The following is a 17,161-nucleotide window of genomic DNA, read 5'->3' as shown; positions in this document are numbered from 1 at the left end:
AAACTGAAAGGCGTGTGCCTTCATGCTTTTGTTTTGAAAGTTTACAGGAAGTAATTGATTACATCGGTAATTTAGCCCCGGTGTCCACGCGGTTGCCAGGGGCAACACAAGCACAAGACGACGCTGGCGGGTGAATTTATGATTGACTTGCAGTTTTACCATAGTAGATAGATTGAACGACTGTTTTAAACGTTTTACGTTCTTATATTGTAGTTAATTGTCACTGAGTGGAAATGCCACCAAGGCCAGCCAAAAAGGGCTCAGCCAAAAAGCCCAACGCCGCTGCAGCCGCAGTTGTCAACAAGAACTGGGAGGCTGGTCTCATCAGAGCACAGTTTGAAGAGGTTGGTTGTCTCACCGATTATTTGGTTTACCTTAATTCGTGTGTTCAAAACGTTTCTCTTTTATCACAAAAAGTTAAACTTGCAGAGTTCTTACTAACTGGCTACACACGGCAGTAAGCCAACTTCTACAGGTTGCCAGTTTAGCTAGCTGCAGTGTTTAAATGGTACGTGCGCGCGCGAAATTTTACTTAAAAATAGGATGTTATCTGCCAAACTGTTCCTGAGCCACTTTCAGTAACACGAAGAAATTCACTGGGTAATTTGGTGAACATTATGTAAACAAACATTCTTCCGGTGGCATTTATCACCATAATTAGAAAAGTAAAATAACTTCAACAGTAAACATTTATTAGCTTTTATTTTTTTTAGCTTTTATTTCGAAGGCAGACGTTCGTACCGGAAGTCGTATTTCTTTATCGCGCACTCATCTTCAGTAAAACTTATCACACTACAACATTTTAACAGTGTTTCTGTGACTAATGTTTGCTTTTTCAGTGGTCAGAATGTGATGTGAAAGCTTAATATGAGGTTGTTGACTTGGATAATGCGCGTCTCAAACATTAGCGTGTATTATCTTGGTATTCTCATGCCTTTTCCAGGAGTCATGGCAGGCCTGTGTGTCTTTGGTGGTTGGGGCAAGTCCAGAAGATGAAGACCTGATCCAGGCTTTGGCTCTGGCCGTACTGCAACCACTACGCAAACTTTTCAGCTTGTTGACCTGGGACAGCACCCTTGCAAAAGTATTAGTTTGCTCCATCTACTCATCTACATAATTAGGAACCAAAAAGTGGTGTCAGTTCACTCTAATATGTTGTATTTTGTCAAATTTTCCTGTCCAACTTTATTAAAGATCCATGATTTGGGGAATCCCAAAGCAAAGAAACCTGATGATATCCCTACATTCTATGAGGTAAGCTCGGCCTGTTTCACTTGAGTCAATTTCTACGTTACAATAGAGAATGAGTGTTTCTAAAATGCTGTTTGTCAGTGCGTTGGTGTCCTCTGATTGTCTAAAAGAAGCTGTGTGTGTTTGTGTTATGTCTATGTGTGTCTTTGTTCTCTGTGTTTGTGTTTTGTGTAGGTTACAGAGCCCGCTAAGGCACTGCTGGATACAGGAGAGGAGATTCCCTGTGACCTGATGGCAAAAATACTGAAGTTCCAGCTGCTACAGATCAAAGCTGCTGATCAGCAGAGGAGGGAGGCCGAGCTGGCAAGTGTTTCTTCATATATGTGATTCTGTTCGTCAATTATTAGAATTTGGTAACAGTGTTGAACTGCAGTGGATTTACACTAAGGCTCCAGTTGCGGTATCGTTACTTCCACTTCATTTTTTAAAGGCTGAGGAGGAGAACGCAAAGGCCGGCCATCCCCCTGCCAGCAAGGACAAAGGAGGAGCCAAAGTCTCTGACAAAAAGGGGAAGGGTCCACCCTCACCTGTGGGACCTTCCAAAGAGAAGAAGACCAAGCTCAAGCGCAGGGATGAAGTTGAACCACCAAAGTTCATAGGTGAAAACTTAAATGAATCCCTATTGTGTGTGTGGGTTATGATGATCAAAAGGCTGACTTAGTGAGAAAATACCTTAAATGCACAAGACGGCCACCTCTTCTACAGTGTGTGTGTATGTGTGTTTGTATATGAGAGGGAGAAGTAGTCATGGCAGTAGATTAATTCGCTGTGTTTTGTGTGTCTGAGCATAGATGATGAACCAGAGGATGGTCCTCAACACTACATCCTGTTGCTGGGCTTCTGCCAGCCTGACCTGATTGGGGCACTTGATGCCATAGGTGTACATGTGTCCAATGTCATCAAATTGTGTTCAGAGCACGGACCATCTTCTGAGGGGCAGCAGGGACAAGACTCCTGTGAGGGCAATGAGCAGAGTCTGAGAGCGTCTCCAGTTTTGGATGCAGGTAAAGAGCCTTTACTGTACATCACACATAATTCATTTACAGACTGAATAAGGCACATCAAAACTACATAATAGTGTTTATATGAATTCATGCTCATCAGTATACCCTTATTTATTTAATGTTATTATCTACATTACATCATCATTTCCTGTGTGTGTGTCAGAGGATCTTACTAATGTAGAGCTGGCTGCGCAGGCCAGGAAGTTGGATCTGTTCTGGTCAGGTCTGAGACCAGTTTTGGACAATGGGCCACCAGAATCCAAGCTCCATGATGTGGTTCAGCTCAGCTACACTGTCCCAGATCTTTCGTCTCAGCATCCAGAGGCTAATGTGAGTTTGGCCTGACAGATGTGTTTCATAGATCTGTTTCTTGCATAGGAGATTCTTTTCTGTACATTTTGTCTCACCCCTTGCTACTATTATACTTATTCATTCTTAAGCTCCCTCTCTATCGTTTTCTCTTTTTCTGTGTTATGTTTGTAACTCAATCAGTTTCACGTTGCCTGTGATTTGATTTTAACTTCCTAATGTGTGTGTGGGTGCACTGTGTGTCCAGCCGGAGAAGGGGATCAAAATCTTTGAGGGTGTGGCCAGTCTTATCTATGACTGCCTGGACTGGCGCAGGCAACATCAGCACTACCTGGACAGCATCAAACTCATCAGCATACCCACTGCTGTTAGGTCTGATCCACAGCCTGCAGAGGTACACATACACACACACACATCCTTGCTAGTCAGTCAGTATAATTACACAATATGGCCGCGACTAACAGTTATTTTCATTACTGATTAATCTGCTGGTTATTTTTAATAGACCAAAAAGCAAAGATTGCAGGTATATTGTAAAAACCAGACATAGCAGAGGATGGTTTCGATCCATCGACCTCTGGGTTATGGGCCCAGCACGCTTCCGCTGCGCCACTCTGCTAGGTGGTGCCAGAGAGACTCAAACACCCCCTTTAAACACTGAAACAGTATAATCCTTTTCAGGTCATTTTCTTTGGACACTGTTAGAAAACTTAACTCTCTTTTCATCTGGAGCGTTTCCTCTGACCTGTTAATTTATAACTACAGTTTTTAGCTTTGCTGCTTAACTGTCCCTCAGTATTTGCTGCAGTGCCACCACTGTCCACACGGAAATGTTTCAAATGAAAACATCTTACTTTGTGTGTGCTTTCCATGTTTCAATGTTTAGGTTGTGCCCACCCCTCTCCCCACGACTCCACGCTCCAAAAAGAAGCTGGTGCGTGAGGAAAGCCGTGCAGACCAAGGTAAATCCTTTCTCTGTCATCATCCCCCCTCTCATGTTTTCTAAGATATCCTTGTGCGTGTGTTTGAATTAAATACTCAGAGGAGGATGACGGCTGTCTTTCTTCTTTGTGGACAGAGAACGAGCAGCCTCCCGTCTCTACAGATGTAGACATGCGTTACTATCGCACCCTAGTGGACTTGGTTCCCCCTGAAGCCTGCTCGGTGCCTCTGATCTTGCACTGTATGCTGGAACAGGTCTGTATGTGTGTTGTGAGTGTGGATGTGTCGTGTGCAGTAAGAAAAAATTGGAAAGTCTGAAGTTAGTCCCTCGTTATCTATGTGTGAGAAATATAGTCAGCAGATAAAAGCTTTTGTAATTTTGATATTTTGTAATTCAATATCATGACTAGCTAAAAACCTCTGATCAATGTGCATGCTAGAAATCTGGAGTGTTTACACTTTGTGATTTGGTGACTTTTTACTGAAAAGCCAGTGTACTATAGCCCTCTTCTTTTCCCATTTGTGTGTTTAGGTGGTGATTTCCACTGATCAGTCTTCATCCACCCTGTCCCATGTGGCTGAGGATCCCAAACCTCACCCCAGTCCTGGGTTAGACTATGGACTGGTCAGTTTCATGCTCCAAAGCTTCCTGCCTCTGATGCATACAGCAGAGGAGAAAAGCCACTTGTTAAATAGCTTGTTGACTACAGCACAGAATGAGGAGGACATGAAGGTAAAGTGACTATACACCAAAACACACATATCTCGAAAAATGCTTGTATCGTTCATATGTTATGCACACAACAATGTCTTTCAACTGTTTGGCCACATAAATTACAAAAAGTCAGATAGTAGCTCAGTGTGCATGTGCAGCATTGGTGGTTCAGTGGTAGAATTCTCGCCTGCCACGCGGGAGGCCCGGGTTCGATTCCCGGCCAATGCAGCAACTTCCTTTTTTTTTTTTTTTTTCTCCTGTTTTCAGCAGAATAAGAGATAATTGGCTTGTATTTCTGTGGGCCGGGCCAGTCACAGGCACATGTAGCACAGAAACCAATCCCCACCGGCTCTGGTGTCATGTTGAGAGAGCTGTTGCTGCAGCACGCACAGAGGAGGGGGGCTGTGCTGTGGCGGGGGGAGGGTGACATACTTGCTTTCTTGAGCGGAGAGAAAGCATGTGAGAGAAAACTGGTCTCCTCTTTCTTCTGTTGTTGTTGTATTCTAATAATACAGTGTTAACTAGTTAGTTTAATAGTTAAAAGTATTGAAATTACTGTATATAAGAGCCATAACATACTAAAACTTACATTTACCGTAGAGCACTGAACCACTAACATATACCATGTAAATCCAGCAGGAGGTGCTATGATCACAGTAGAGTTGTTACCATACATGCAAAGAGGAGGTGCATACTGTGGAGTAAAGTGTAAAGAGCAGTTCAGATGTTGTTAAACCAACTATCAGCTTCACTGGAATTGTAAAACTCATTGAGGTTTTCCCCCGTGACTCCACAGTGTTCAGACACGCTGCACAGAATGAAATTATTCACCAATTTGTCTGTGATTTATCCTCTTTTGTGCTCTGTGTTAGAAGCTACTGGAGACCTTTGGACCAGAGGAGATTCAGAAGAAGTCTGAGCAGCCTCTGGTGATCAGACACCATGATGAGAGGGCACTGCGCCTGAGGGATATCAGTGCAAGTAGATTTTTTATGTTTGCCCGTGTGTGTAGTGTGTGTAATTGATTCTCTTTTATTGTCTGTGTGGAATTTGAACGAGACAAATGAATAGACGGTAGAGTGTATTTAGTCTTGGCTCCTGGTTCTGTCTTCATCATTATCTTTGCATCAGAAGTGTATTCATAGGCTGTGTGTGTTTGTGTATGTGTATGTCCTTCTTAGGCAGCTCAGGGTTTTGAGCCAGCAGAGGTGGAGTTGTCCATGATGAGGCTGTCTCCGGTGTTTGAGCTGATCCACTCTGGAGCTCAGCGGAGAAACAGCAGTTCACGCTGGATGGCAGTCAAACAGCAGCTACAACACTACTGCACCGATGGTCAGAAACCTGTCTGAGGCACCTGTCTTAGTTCAGCATATACACAGCTGTTTTTTCTTAACCTGTAGCTCTTTCTCAGAGTTTCTGGAAATTTTCACCGTGTTGATCCAAACAGGGAACCACTTAAAATAATACGTTGCTCAGTCTATGTGCCTTGAGAAAAAGCTCTTCCTTGTAATTCTATTTTGATGTTATGGTGTCATGCAGATGTTGTGTCATGGCTGGAGGTGGAGCGTTTGTTTCATCAGAGCGTGTTTGAGAGTATGCCACTGACCAGGCTGGACCAGAATGGTGTGCTACTGAATTCTCCGGGACCACCGGGAACACTGGAACCAGCACAGCAACACCAGCAGATGCCTACAATAATCCCCTGGGACGACCCACTATCCTACGCTAAACAGCAGCTTAATAACCTGCGGACTAGAGGTCTGTTATGACTTTGGTTAATTCAGTTACTGTGATGTTGTGACACAAAGAAAATTACAAGGTACATCTCCCAACTGTACATATATCAGTGCCACACTTCATGATTTATTTCAACCATAGGTGCGGCATTTCTCACTGAAGATCTCGGTAACACAGAGGTATTCTTTCAACGCTGTAATTACTGCATCTTCTCACACAATTTTGTATTTCCTCCTGACAATTTTACATGTTTTCTCCAGCAGAGCAGTGGGAGAGTGTGTTGCCAGCTGGAATTATGTGACATTCAGAGCTGTAGGCTGAGATCTCTGTTCGACTGGCACCATTCTGAACACCACAATGCCTGCATCTTCCCACAGGTGACCCGTCTTATCTTGTCTTTCAGAGGGTTTTTCTGTGTCAGCATGAGGAAACAGTTGTAGCTGCTGGGTGGTTCCTGCCTTATTTCAGTTGTTAAATATGTTAATTGTGTTAAAACCTAATCTGACCTAATCTAATGTATGATAAACAACCATAGTTATTATGTGTGATACAGATCAAATGCCATGGAAATCTAAAAACATGGATTTTTGGAGGGAGAACCCTCAATTCGATTTTAGCTTTTTACAATTCTACTTGTATAATGTTGATTTTTTTTAATAGGTATCTGTCTATCTGTAGGTACTCCAGTTAGCCTCAGAAGAATACCGCTGTTTGGACACTTTCAGAGGAAGTCATAACAACATCCTGTACATTTTTTGTCACAATCCAATGAGCCCTTATCGGCAGTGCAAGGAGTTCTGGGATGTGACCCTTCACACTGATGTCAAGTTCAGGTCAGAGTTCAAATTCATATATTCAGGTGTTTCTTCTCACAGGACATGAATAATTCTATACTTTTTCTGTCTGTCCTCAGCCTGTCGTCAATATAAACTGCTGAATATTGTATATCTAGAGTGTGACATGGACTTTAAAACTCCATTATCATCATTTTGGCAGGAAGTACCTGGAGCATGTCGCAGATACCATTTCAGATTGGACAAAGGAGGAGGAATTGAAGAGAGAGGCATTGCAGCTCAGAAACCTCAGCCCTGCTGAGTCACCAAAAGGTACTGTAGCTTGTTGACATAAAGCTCTGGCAATGAGACCGTGCTTACCACCTTACAAATACAATATTTGTTTTGTTATTGGATTAGATGAAAAGACTACAGATTCTGCAGAGGAGGAGGACACTCTGGAGCCAGTCATCAGAAAAGACTCCCTTAAAGTCAGTACCAGCTAGCACATGAATATTCACTCTCACAGCCGGCTCTGTTCTGGCCTCCCAACAGTATTGCAGTAACTCTTTGGACTCTTTCCAGAAATCTGCTGGGATGGCTGAAATAAACCTGGTCCCTTCATACCTGCTGATTTTGTTTACTCACAGAGCTGTGCAGGTTGACATATTGTCAGTTGTCACCACACAGAATCTCATAGCCAAGCATGATTTATAGAACAAACCAAAAGCATACAGTGAAGTAATCAACAGTACAGGGTTTGCATATGTGGCAGATAAAGCACAATGACGTTTTCAATGTTTACAGGCCTGGAAGTTGGAGCAGGAGCGACTAGAGGAGGAGGAGATGGCCAAGAAATCAAAGAAGGAGAACATAGTAAAAGGAAAGCAGCAGCAGCAGAAGGAGGCCAAGTCAGCAGACAAGAAACGTGAACCTTTGTCTGGCAAGAAGAGCAGAGCAGAGACAGCAAAGAGCTCAGCCAAGACTCCCACACAGGACTCCATTACTGCCACAGCGCCTCCTGTGGCAGGACACGGAGAACTACATCCCACAGAAGAACCCTTCAATGTGAGGTCACACACAACAGCAGAACATAGATAGTAGATGATCACTTCTGTTTGCTTACAAGTAACAAATCTGTGTGTGTGTGTGTGTGTGTGTGTGTGTGTGTGTGTGTGTGTGTGTGTGTGTGTGTGTGTGTGTGTGTGTGTGTGTGTGTGTGTGTGTGTATTTGCACAATGTGTAGGGTTTCATGGCCTACGGCATGAATGGAAAGTTGATCCATGTGTCGGGTCGTCTCCAGTACCTTTTCCCTTCAGATGGAGGACATATCACTGTGGAGAATATCAGCTATGTTGAAGGTATTGAGGCAAAGTTGAGGTTGTGGAAAATAAATTCTCATTTGGTAAACAAACATAACCTAACGTAATTTATTTGCTGCATTAATTGAGGTTGTTCATGAAAAGCAAAGTGTGTCTCAGCTATTCCTCAGTGTTACCTGGTGGTGGTTGCAGGCACTTTGGGTGATTTTCCACACTCATCTGTACATTTTGTACTGTTTTCGCTGCAGGCTCCAGCCTGGTGAAAGTGGCTGTGAAGAAGGATGGCCATCATTTCTACACACACATCAACCAAGTTGTTGCTGATCCAGCAAAACCTCCCACTCAGCACCAAGCCAATGAAGGCAATGTCAAAAAAGAAGATTTTAAAGGTAAAGATGCTGATCATGATGCAGACATCAAGCAGAGTCCAGACTTTTATCTTTTCATCCTTGCAAAATTTGAATGTATTGTAGATAATACTGTTGAACAAACCAAGCTAACCCGTGAGTGTGTGTGTGTGTGTGTGTGTGTGTGTGTGTGTGTGTGTGTGTGTGTGTGTGTGTGTGTGTGTGTGTGTGTGCGTGTGTGTGTCTTTTTCCGTGTCAGAGCCTGTGGTGATGAAGAGAGTGAAGCAGGGCTCCCTCTCAGCAGTGTTAGACAGTGGAATACACCTCTCATACAGTTTCTATGGCCCCACAGGAGAATATGCAGGTGTTACACTTAAAACACATACAATTTTCAACCTTTGATTTTTATTTGTGTTTAAATCTTCCCATCTTTGCTGAAAACAGGTTCAATATGCATATTGGCTGGTCTAATCTCAGTGCTCCAAGTATTCATGTTATGTAAGAGTAAACAAGGTTCAAATTTCTTCACAGTACAGTTGGTGTTAACTGTGTTTCTGTCGGGTGGTGTTCTAGTGAGTCCCCAGGAAGCAGAGGGAGGGGCCCCAGAGACCTCCACCTTTGTCCCCATCCCTGTCTCCTCCTTCACCCACCGCTCCAAAGGGACAGACCTGGAATCAGTTCCTTCCGAGACAGACAGCCCATCCAGCCACACCAGACCTCCAGAGTCCCAGGTTCCACATACGCACATGCATGCACAACAGAAGATGTGTATATATAGTACACATACAGATAAGTGATTGTGTGATTGTGTTTGGTCTAAGGCGTGTGAAGGCCAGCAGTTCAACAGTCTCAATCTATCTGTTCCCAATGGCCTACTGCTGCAGTTTCTGCGAGAGGATACACAAGGTCAGTGATGCATTTTCTTGGGAACGTATATACACACTTACACACATCAGCCCTTAGACACATAGGCAGAAGAATATCTGTCACTCATGTCTGCAATAGATTCTAGCTGCAAAAAGGAAGTTTGTCTTAACAAATGTGCCCTCTTGGCTATGTTCCCACTTATGACTTCATACATATATTCATCAAATGTTTATGACATCATATGTTTTCCAGGAGTGTCCTCAGAAGAGCAAGGGATGTTGGTTAAACAGGGCTTTCCGCTACATGGTAGAGGAGTTGTGGGCCAGCTTCAGGACCCTTCCCTCTCCAAAGAGCTGTCCCGCGTCGTCACCAGTCAGGGAGCTGTGATCCGACACATGAGAGACGGGTCCACAGAGGTGAGCATACTGTGCTCACATGTTGATCTATAGAGGCTTTCCACACAAGCAAATGTATCGCTGATTTGTTGTGCAGGCAGAGCTGAAACATCAAGACTTCTTACATCACATGTGCACTGTAGGTATTGTTTGCAGATGGTTCAGTGAGTTTCAGCCAGGATTCTGGTCCAGTGTGGCTTCCTGACTCTGAGGTTGAGGAGGAAAACACCTCTCAAGAAACCGAGGACAGCAAGAAAGGTTAGAGTGCAGCAGAATGCGAAACAGCCTGTCCTCCACTTTCTAATGAAGATGATTGACCCTCTGCTGGGAGGAGAATGAAGACTTGTTTTGTGTGTGTCTGTCCAGAGCAGAGCTCAGAGAAGGAGGCTGATGCACAGAGAGGGTGTTGGTTAACTACAACTCCATGTGGAGCGCGCATCTATACTGTGGGTACCACGCACAAGCACATACCCACTACGCCTCTCCTCGCCTTCAAGGCTACAGACCCCATTACCCATGAGGTAAGAGTGCTGTACTACTCCTGATGGTACACAGGTCACCAGTTGTCTCGACTAAAGTGTCAGTGTTTTCAAGGTTTCACAATTAGACAATGGTACTTTGTTGTTAAAATTTCAATATTTTGTCATTGATCATCTCAAACTTTGTGATAGAGAATTAGTCCCATTCTAAAAATGCTTCTTATTGCTTGGAGTAACCCGTTCAGCTTGGCATGTGTTGTGTCAGGTGATGCTGAGCCGGGAGGATCTGGTGGTCTCTGTCCAGAACCCAGACAGATCTCTAAGTATCGAGCATGCAGACGGAACCAGGATCACCAGTCTCTACCAAGAGCGGCCGCATGTGTACGATAAAGAAGAAAGTAGTATGTGTGAGAATGGTGAGGAGAGCGTGTTTGTGGCTGAGAATGGCAAGAAGAGTGCATGTGAGAGTGATAGGGAGAGTGTGTCTATGAAAGAGCGGGTGGTGTTGGTGGAGAAGGAGGGCTGCGCCACAGTGGTGATGTACCCAGAACGACACACGGCTCATGCCTTTTTAGCCGATGGAACTGTTATCACTGGGAACAACCAAGGAGCCTATCAGGTGGGTGGTTTACAGCAAATATAGCATGTTTAAAGTTATTACAGTATGATTTTAGCATGTTTCAAATGAGTTTGTTGTGTAAGTTTTTTGTGTAATTAGCTACAGGTGTGTTTGTTTGTGTGCTTGTGCATCCAAGGTGTTCCCATCCAGCGTGGGGCTCCTGCAGATCCAAAGCGATGGCAAGTGTGTATACTCATCTGACCCACTTGTAACCCCGAGTCCAAAGGGTGGCACTTCCGCAATCCAGCAAGGAAGCTACACCATGAGTCACACAGACAAAGTGGCCTGTGACATTACAGACCCCGATGGGAACCACTTCCAGGTCAGTTACGAGGACTGTAAGGCGATGGGTTAGTGTCATCACGTGTTTGTAACAAGGCTCAAAGACTCATCTCTTTCAGAAAAGTGTAGGAGCGACCAAAGAAAAGAACAGGTGCTTACTAAGCAGACATTTTTTTTGTATCATAACACAGTGTTAGAAACAATAACAAGCTAAAAATATATTTGAATCCATCTTTAATCAGACCTTGAGACTCCACTCATTTCATCAAATTAGATTGTCAGGGCCTCTCACTTCGCTTCGCCACCTCCATCACAATGACCAATCCTCTTGTAATCCCTGGTCAGTTTCAAGGTTAATGTCTTCTTGGGCTTGAGTTTCTATTTTCAGAATTAAACAACGAATTTAAGGGCACCTAGAGATGTTGAGACAGGCTGTTATGTGATTTTTTTTTTTAAATAAGTGAAAATGTCTAAGAAAAATACAAGTAAGAGCCATCAGTGTCAGATTCTATTGATCATATTCTACCACGTGAGTTAATTTGCCTCTCCATGTAAACTTCTGAGCTTTGTGTGTGTGTGTGTGTGTGTGTGTGTGTGTGTGTGTGTGTGTGTGTGTGGGTGGGTGTGTGTGTGTGTGGGTGTGTGTGTGTGTGTGTTTGTGCGTTCGCAGGTGATGGAAGATGGGGAGTCATCAGTGCTGAACTTTAGTCCTGCTCCAAGCACACTGAAACAGGATGAGGAGGAGCCAGAGGAGGAGGAGGACAGAGAAATGGTCAGGATTAATGTAAAACACCCAGAACATTGTCCCAGGTGGGCCTATATCCATATATTTATGTCATGTTACACTTAATTAAAGCCTACTCTCTTTATTACAGTTTACAGATAATCAGCTATGGAAAATAACTTTGAAAGCATTCAGTCATCACTATTTATTTTCTTATTGTTTAACACTGGAAATGGAAAACTTTGACCAGCTGAAAACAGTTTTTAGCTTTTTCTCATTTTTTTCTGTCACGTAAACTCTGAAAACACATCTTGTGTTCCAGACTGTTTCTGGTGCACGAGGACGGCTCAGGGACTGAACTACTGAGCTCTCAAACTGTGGAGGAGCTGCTCTACAAGGCATATTCTGACCCTACCGTAGCACTGCTGAAGGAACCACTGCCAGATGCTCAAGGTGCCCTTTCAGTGTATTAAAAACCATGAAGCACAATAACCATAAAATAGAATTTTGTTACTGTTTGTGTTTGTGACTGTTTCAGATGAGTTCGGCATTACCATCCTAAAGCCCAGCCACCGCAGTGTGTGGTCCCAGTGGCTGCTTGGGAAACAGAACCCTGACATCACGCCTCCCAACCTCAGAAACCGCAGCTGGCATGACTTCCCTAGAACAGAGGTAAAGGTAACACACTTTGTCCACACACAGGCAAACGCCACACATTTGACATTTGTCCTCCCTCTGTCTCTGTATTCCAGAAGAAGAGCCCAGGTGCTCCATTGGGTACCGACATGGGACGAGGTTTGACTCTGAGAGAGAGGTCTGGTGGTTGTGCAGCACAGTGTCAGCCTGTTAGGAGCTGCCCTAAAGTCCTTGAGATGAGGGAACTGTACCAGCACCAACCCTTCACCACACAGCTCAAAAATACTGTGGACACACGACTGAAGGTAAGACGAACCCATGGCTGTTGGCAGTTGTTTCATAGTAAAAAGATTTGCCAATGTAAGTGGGTAAAAACGATACAGTGGTGCTATTATGTCTAACCGAGGTTATACTTATAAGAGGATAACAAAGCTTTCTGAAGCGCTGCAGACCTCTTAAAAACTGGGTGTTCTTTGTTGATCTCTGGCTTTGACTGCAGGAATATATAGAGAGTGTGATGGAGAGGGAGCAGTGGTCAGAGGAGATTAATGTTAAAGACCCTCGCTCTGAGGAGGAGAGTGTTCATGCCAGTGAGCTGCTCAACCTGGTTCTGGTCAGCACACACACACACACACACACACACACACACACACACACACAAATTATATCCCCACTTGCCTTTACTTTTGACTGATAGTACAGGCAGAAAGATGTTATCATGAGGCTCTTGTTATGCAATGTGAATGTAAATTATGTATGTACTGTAAATATTTTCTGTATTACGCATGTATTTTTATTTTGTATATATTTTATAGTCCTTTGCAGAGGAAGAGGATGCAGGTCATGCCTTTGACAAGAGGACTCCAGGTGGCTTTTACAGTTGTTTGAACAATGTATTGTCTTACGAGTCTGCTGAAATTTCAATTTTCAAGTGAAATATTTAGCAGTTTATGTTAATTAGTGCGTGTGATTTAGTTTAGGTTACGAGGTCATAACAAATGTACTCTTCTTCTAATTCTTTCTCTGTGTATCCACAGTGGACGTAGTCAATCTGTACAGCCAAGGAGTCGGAGCCCATTCGGATGGTTCACAAGACACAGCCACAGTTGCTAGTGACAGGTTGGAGAGATTAAAACGGCATGCATGAATGGACAGTGTAATGGTCTCCACAGTGACACCTCCATGTGTTTAAATATGTTTTAAACTGTGTGAATATCCTGTTAAACCCCCTCTTCTGTCCAGTTTAAACAGTGGAAGAGAGTCAAAATGGGCTGAAAGACTTGCACAGCACAGGTAAATATGTGTCGACTGAGTTATAGTCAGTAAGCACACCAAGCATTTGTCATGCGACTAAAATAAGGGTGCAGGACGGATACTGGACAAAAAGGGAAAGTACTGGCCATCACTAGTTTCTCTGCACACGTGTGTTTCAGACGGGAGATATGTGAGGAGCAGGCGTCTCGAGAGGCTTTAAGGAAGAAGAGCATTGTTCCTTTTTTCCACCCAGAAAATATTCCATTATACCAGGTATTGTATGGTACTCCAACAGGTACTTCAACATTTAACATGTTGAAATGTTTTTTTGTCAACATCATTACAGTAAAACCCTTAAATTTAACTACACATTGATTCAACATTTCTGATTTTACATAGAAAAATACACAATGTACAGCAAGAGACAAATCACTGTATGTTTTCCAGAACCTGCTACAGCACCAAACGCCAGACATGAGGAGTCTATCTATGGATCTCCCTCCGATCCCCAAATCAGACAGTGCTGAGGCCTTCTTGAAAGATGCCCCACAAGACAACAGTGAGTTATTATACTGTCAGTATTTACGAGGAGCCACTGAAATGAAACTCATTTTAAAGGCTGTCCTGTTGGGAATCTCTACAGAGAAACCGAGGCTTAATTGAACTGGAAAAAAAAAACATTTTGTTGTACAGCAACTGCAGAGGTGCATAGAAACCATTAACTGCACGTTCGTAACACGCATACTCTATAATGTACCATATCTGTGTTCTGCAGCTCCGCGACCTTTAAACCCAACACCCTCTCAGTCTGCAGGGTAATGAACACATTTTTTAACTTTGTCGTAGTGAATCTCAGAACATCTATATGTACAGTAATTTATTGCCTAAATTGCTTGTCTAAATTATGTTTACATTTGCTGTTGCAACACGGCTTCACCTCTCCTGGTGTTTTGCTCTCAGTCATGCAGCAAGAAGTGACAGGAAGCTTGAAAAACGACCCACCAACCCCACGCCTCAGACTGCTGGTTTGTTCCCCACCTTCCTCTGTTCTTTTATATGAAAACCAATCAATGCCCTCACCACTAACATATCAAATGCCAGTGCAGGCTAGAACTAACCTCAAACCACAATTTTCAGATTAGCCACATGTGTAATATATCAGGAGCTACACTGAATGTTGCAGGGACAGTTTGAGGGCACGGTCTGAAGCTGTCCTACTTCTTGGTACAAAAGACAGAACTTGCAAACCCTTTTTTTCTGAACCGTTCAAGGGTGTTGGTCATGATATGTTTCACGGTGGTGGATTTCCAGGTCACATTCAGGCTAGATGTTATGCAGGTCAGGTGGATTGAGCATATTCAATTGCATGACAGGATGCATGTCTTCATATGTGTGTGTGTGTCCATGCCAGGTGAAAGCAGTCTGAGGGGTTCATCAGGGCAGTGTCAGTCAGTCCAGGTGGATGTGACTGGAAAGCCCAGGAGGTCTAAAGTCAGACTACCAACCTCTATCCTCAGCTCTAAACCCTGCAGCGTACCAAATCGACAGGTACCCAAACATTCACGTGACAGCAATTATTCTCCAGTATGTCACTGCATGCACAATTAAAAAGTGTCCTAAAGTGACACCTAGAGGCGGTGATGTGCCACTGTAGAGCATGTTTGAAGAATTCTGTCTCTGCTGCGTCGCCCTTGATGAGTGATGTCACCCACCTTGCCCTTGGTAATCACCCCATTTTTGAAAAACATGGGTTCTTGATCTATATTCAGTACACTGGCCTCTCTCCATCACTCTGTCACACACTGCGCACTCATGTATTCACACGTCACTCTGTGTGTGTCCCCTATGCAAGTTCCTGTCAGTGGAAGAGCCGGTGAGGAGGAAGTGTCGAACTGTCTCTCTGACCGATCCAAATGTCGTAGTGAGGGGATTCCAGCTCCTCCCCTCCAGCGTTGACTTTGGGACACTGCAGGAGGGCACCTCCTCGGCCATTACTGTGAGGATGAAGAATGTAGGTGTCGACACCTGCAGGTAAGGCACCAGATTATAAATAAATGGAAGCATGGGTAAATAGATGCACTGGTAAATGTAGGCTTCAAAACCAGCAAATGCTAGCTTTGCAGCTGGTTTCAAACACCCTTTTGTGTGTCAGGAAGAAATGAGTTTTGTGGGTAGGTGCAGGTGATTTGTGGGTCACCTTCAAGTCCAAAGGGAAAACTTTGACCTGTAGCTATTTGTGGTTTGTTTCGATCTGTCTCTGTAAGATTCCACGTGAAACAGCCTCCTCCTGCTACAGGCCTGCGGGTCATCTACAATCCTGGGCCTGTAAGTTTCCAGCTGGATCTCATGATTAACGGTTAATGTGGATAACTGAATTAGCCTTTTCGTACATCATCTCCCATTTAATGTCTGTCTGTCCAGGTGGCTGCAGGTTTGCACGTTGAGCTGCAGGTTCAACTGTTTGCCATGAGTGCAGTCCAAGCAGGACAGGTAGAGCCAAAGACGCACATCTCCCAGGATATTATCATCCAAACTGAGACAGACATCCTCTACCTGCCTGTCACTGCTAATATCCTTTGAATGCCTCAAGAAATGTTTCACTTTTGAAGAAACATTTTGCTTTATGGCCGTAGTTTTCAGGAGCAAAGCAGCTTGTATTCAGTCTATTTGCATTGTCCTCAATAAATATTGAAATGCAAAATATTATTGTGGATTTTCCAGAGATTCAACAAGTCTGAGTGGCTCAGCTATGGCTGTATAGAGGGAACATACACACAGTGATTTTGGTCCTTAATTAATTTCACCCATCCTTCCTCAGAGGTTATATGACATTTGGCTCAAGGACCACAAAAGTACATGCAAGAGGAAAGGCTCCAGAGTCCGTCAGCTGTCTTCCAGCCTGCCAGGTGGCTGGGGGGGCCATACAGCCACACAAACAGCCCAGTCCCCTCCTGACCAGTCCTTCAGCAAGCATGGTCAGTGTTTTGAACCAATTAAATAAACAGAAATTTCACAGTCAAGATGTCCGAACCAGTTTTTCTTTGTACATTTCAGGACACCCTAATTGCATCACTAGTCTGTGAGGAATACACACCACCAGTCTCCGATCAGATTACACATCATTCAGTTCTCCAGCCCATCATTACTCTACCACATTCCTGTATTTTAGTCCACAAAATTAAGTGTTTTATTGGATTTTTATATTTTACCCTGTTCACAATAAAATCTTTATCAACACTGAAATTTGGCAGCAGTTTCATACGTGCCTCTGAGTGTGTGCGCGTGGCTAGCAGGACAGGACAGCCTCGCGCCTGTGCGTGTGCTCAGGTGAATAGATGGGGGTGGGGATGTTGGTGTATGACGTCAACGGGGACCCACGGCTTGCAAGGTACAACCACGGCGAAACAAAGTTGACGGATGACAGTCACCCTCGCTGTCCTCTCGGTATTTCATCGTTTCCCGCATAAACGCAACACGCGTGCTGAGCTCACGAGCGTCTCCGTTT

The 17,161-nt window shown here is 43.9% G+C and overlaps 1 protein-coding gene and 1 non-coding gene across 2 annotated transcripts; both read left to right on the top strand.

Annotated features, from left to right (window-relative positions):
• The first annotated feature begins 233 nt into the window (after positions 1-233).
• Positions 234-16,799, top strand: spag17 (sperm associated antigen 17). Its single transcript, XM_070993469.1, is given in 48 exon segments — positions 234-344; positions 944-1,084; positions 1,195-1,254; positions 1,426-1,554; positions 1,682-1,850; positions 2,043-2,255; positions 2,419-2,594; positions 2,821-2,958; positions 3,451-3,526; positions 3,643-3,761; positions 4,039-4,239; positions 5,094-5,202; positions 5,407-5,553; positions 5,761-5,979; positions 6,100-6,137; positions 6,219-6,335; positions 6,637-6,791; positions 6,955-7,064; positions 7,152-7,222; positions 7,539-7,799; positions 7,978-8,092; positions 8,302-8,441; positions 8,653-8,764; positions 8,974-9,131; positions 9,195-9,306; positions 9,520-9,683; positions 9,806-9,920; positions 10,029-10,183; positions 10,407-10,760; positions 10,897-11,082; positions 11,713-11,852; positions 12,089-12,219; positions 12,305-12,444; positions 12,519-12,707; positions 12,902-13,015; positions 13,218-13,269; positions 13,440-13,521; positions 13,645-13,695; positions 13,836-13,929; positions 14,104-14,215; positions 14,432-14,471; positions 14,617-14,681; positions 15,068-15,204; positions 15,509-15,687; positions 15,921-15,981; positions 16,078-16,225; positions 16,461-16,631; positions 16,711-16,799. Coding segments are annotated over 48 exon segments (6,306 nt in total). The 3' UTR covers positions 16,740-16,799.
• Positions 4,379-4,449, top strand: trnag-gcc (transfer RNA glycine (anticodon GCC)). The gene has a single exon. It is a non-coding gene; the product is annotated as a tRNA-Gly (tRNA).
• Positions 16,800-17,161: the final 362 nt, after the last annotated feature.

This window comes from Chaetodon trifascialis, chromosome 23 (assembly GCF_039877785.1).
Source record: "Chaetodon trifascialis isolate fChaTrf1 chromosome 23, fChaTrf1.hap1, whole genome shotgun sequence".
In the NCBI taxonomy this organism is placed as follows: domain Eukaryota; kingdom Metazoa; phylum Chordata; class Actinopteri; order Chaetodontiformes; family Chaetodontidae; genus Chaetodon; species Chaetodon trifascialis.
This window is presented reverse-complemented; position numbering and strand designations above follow the sequence as displayed.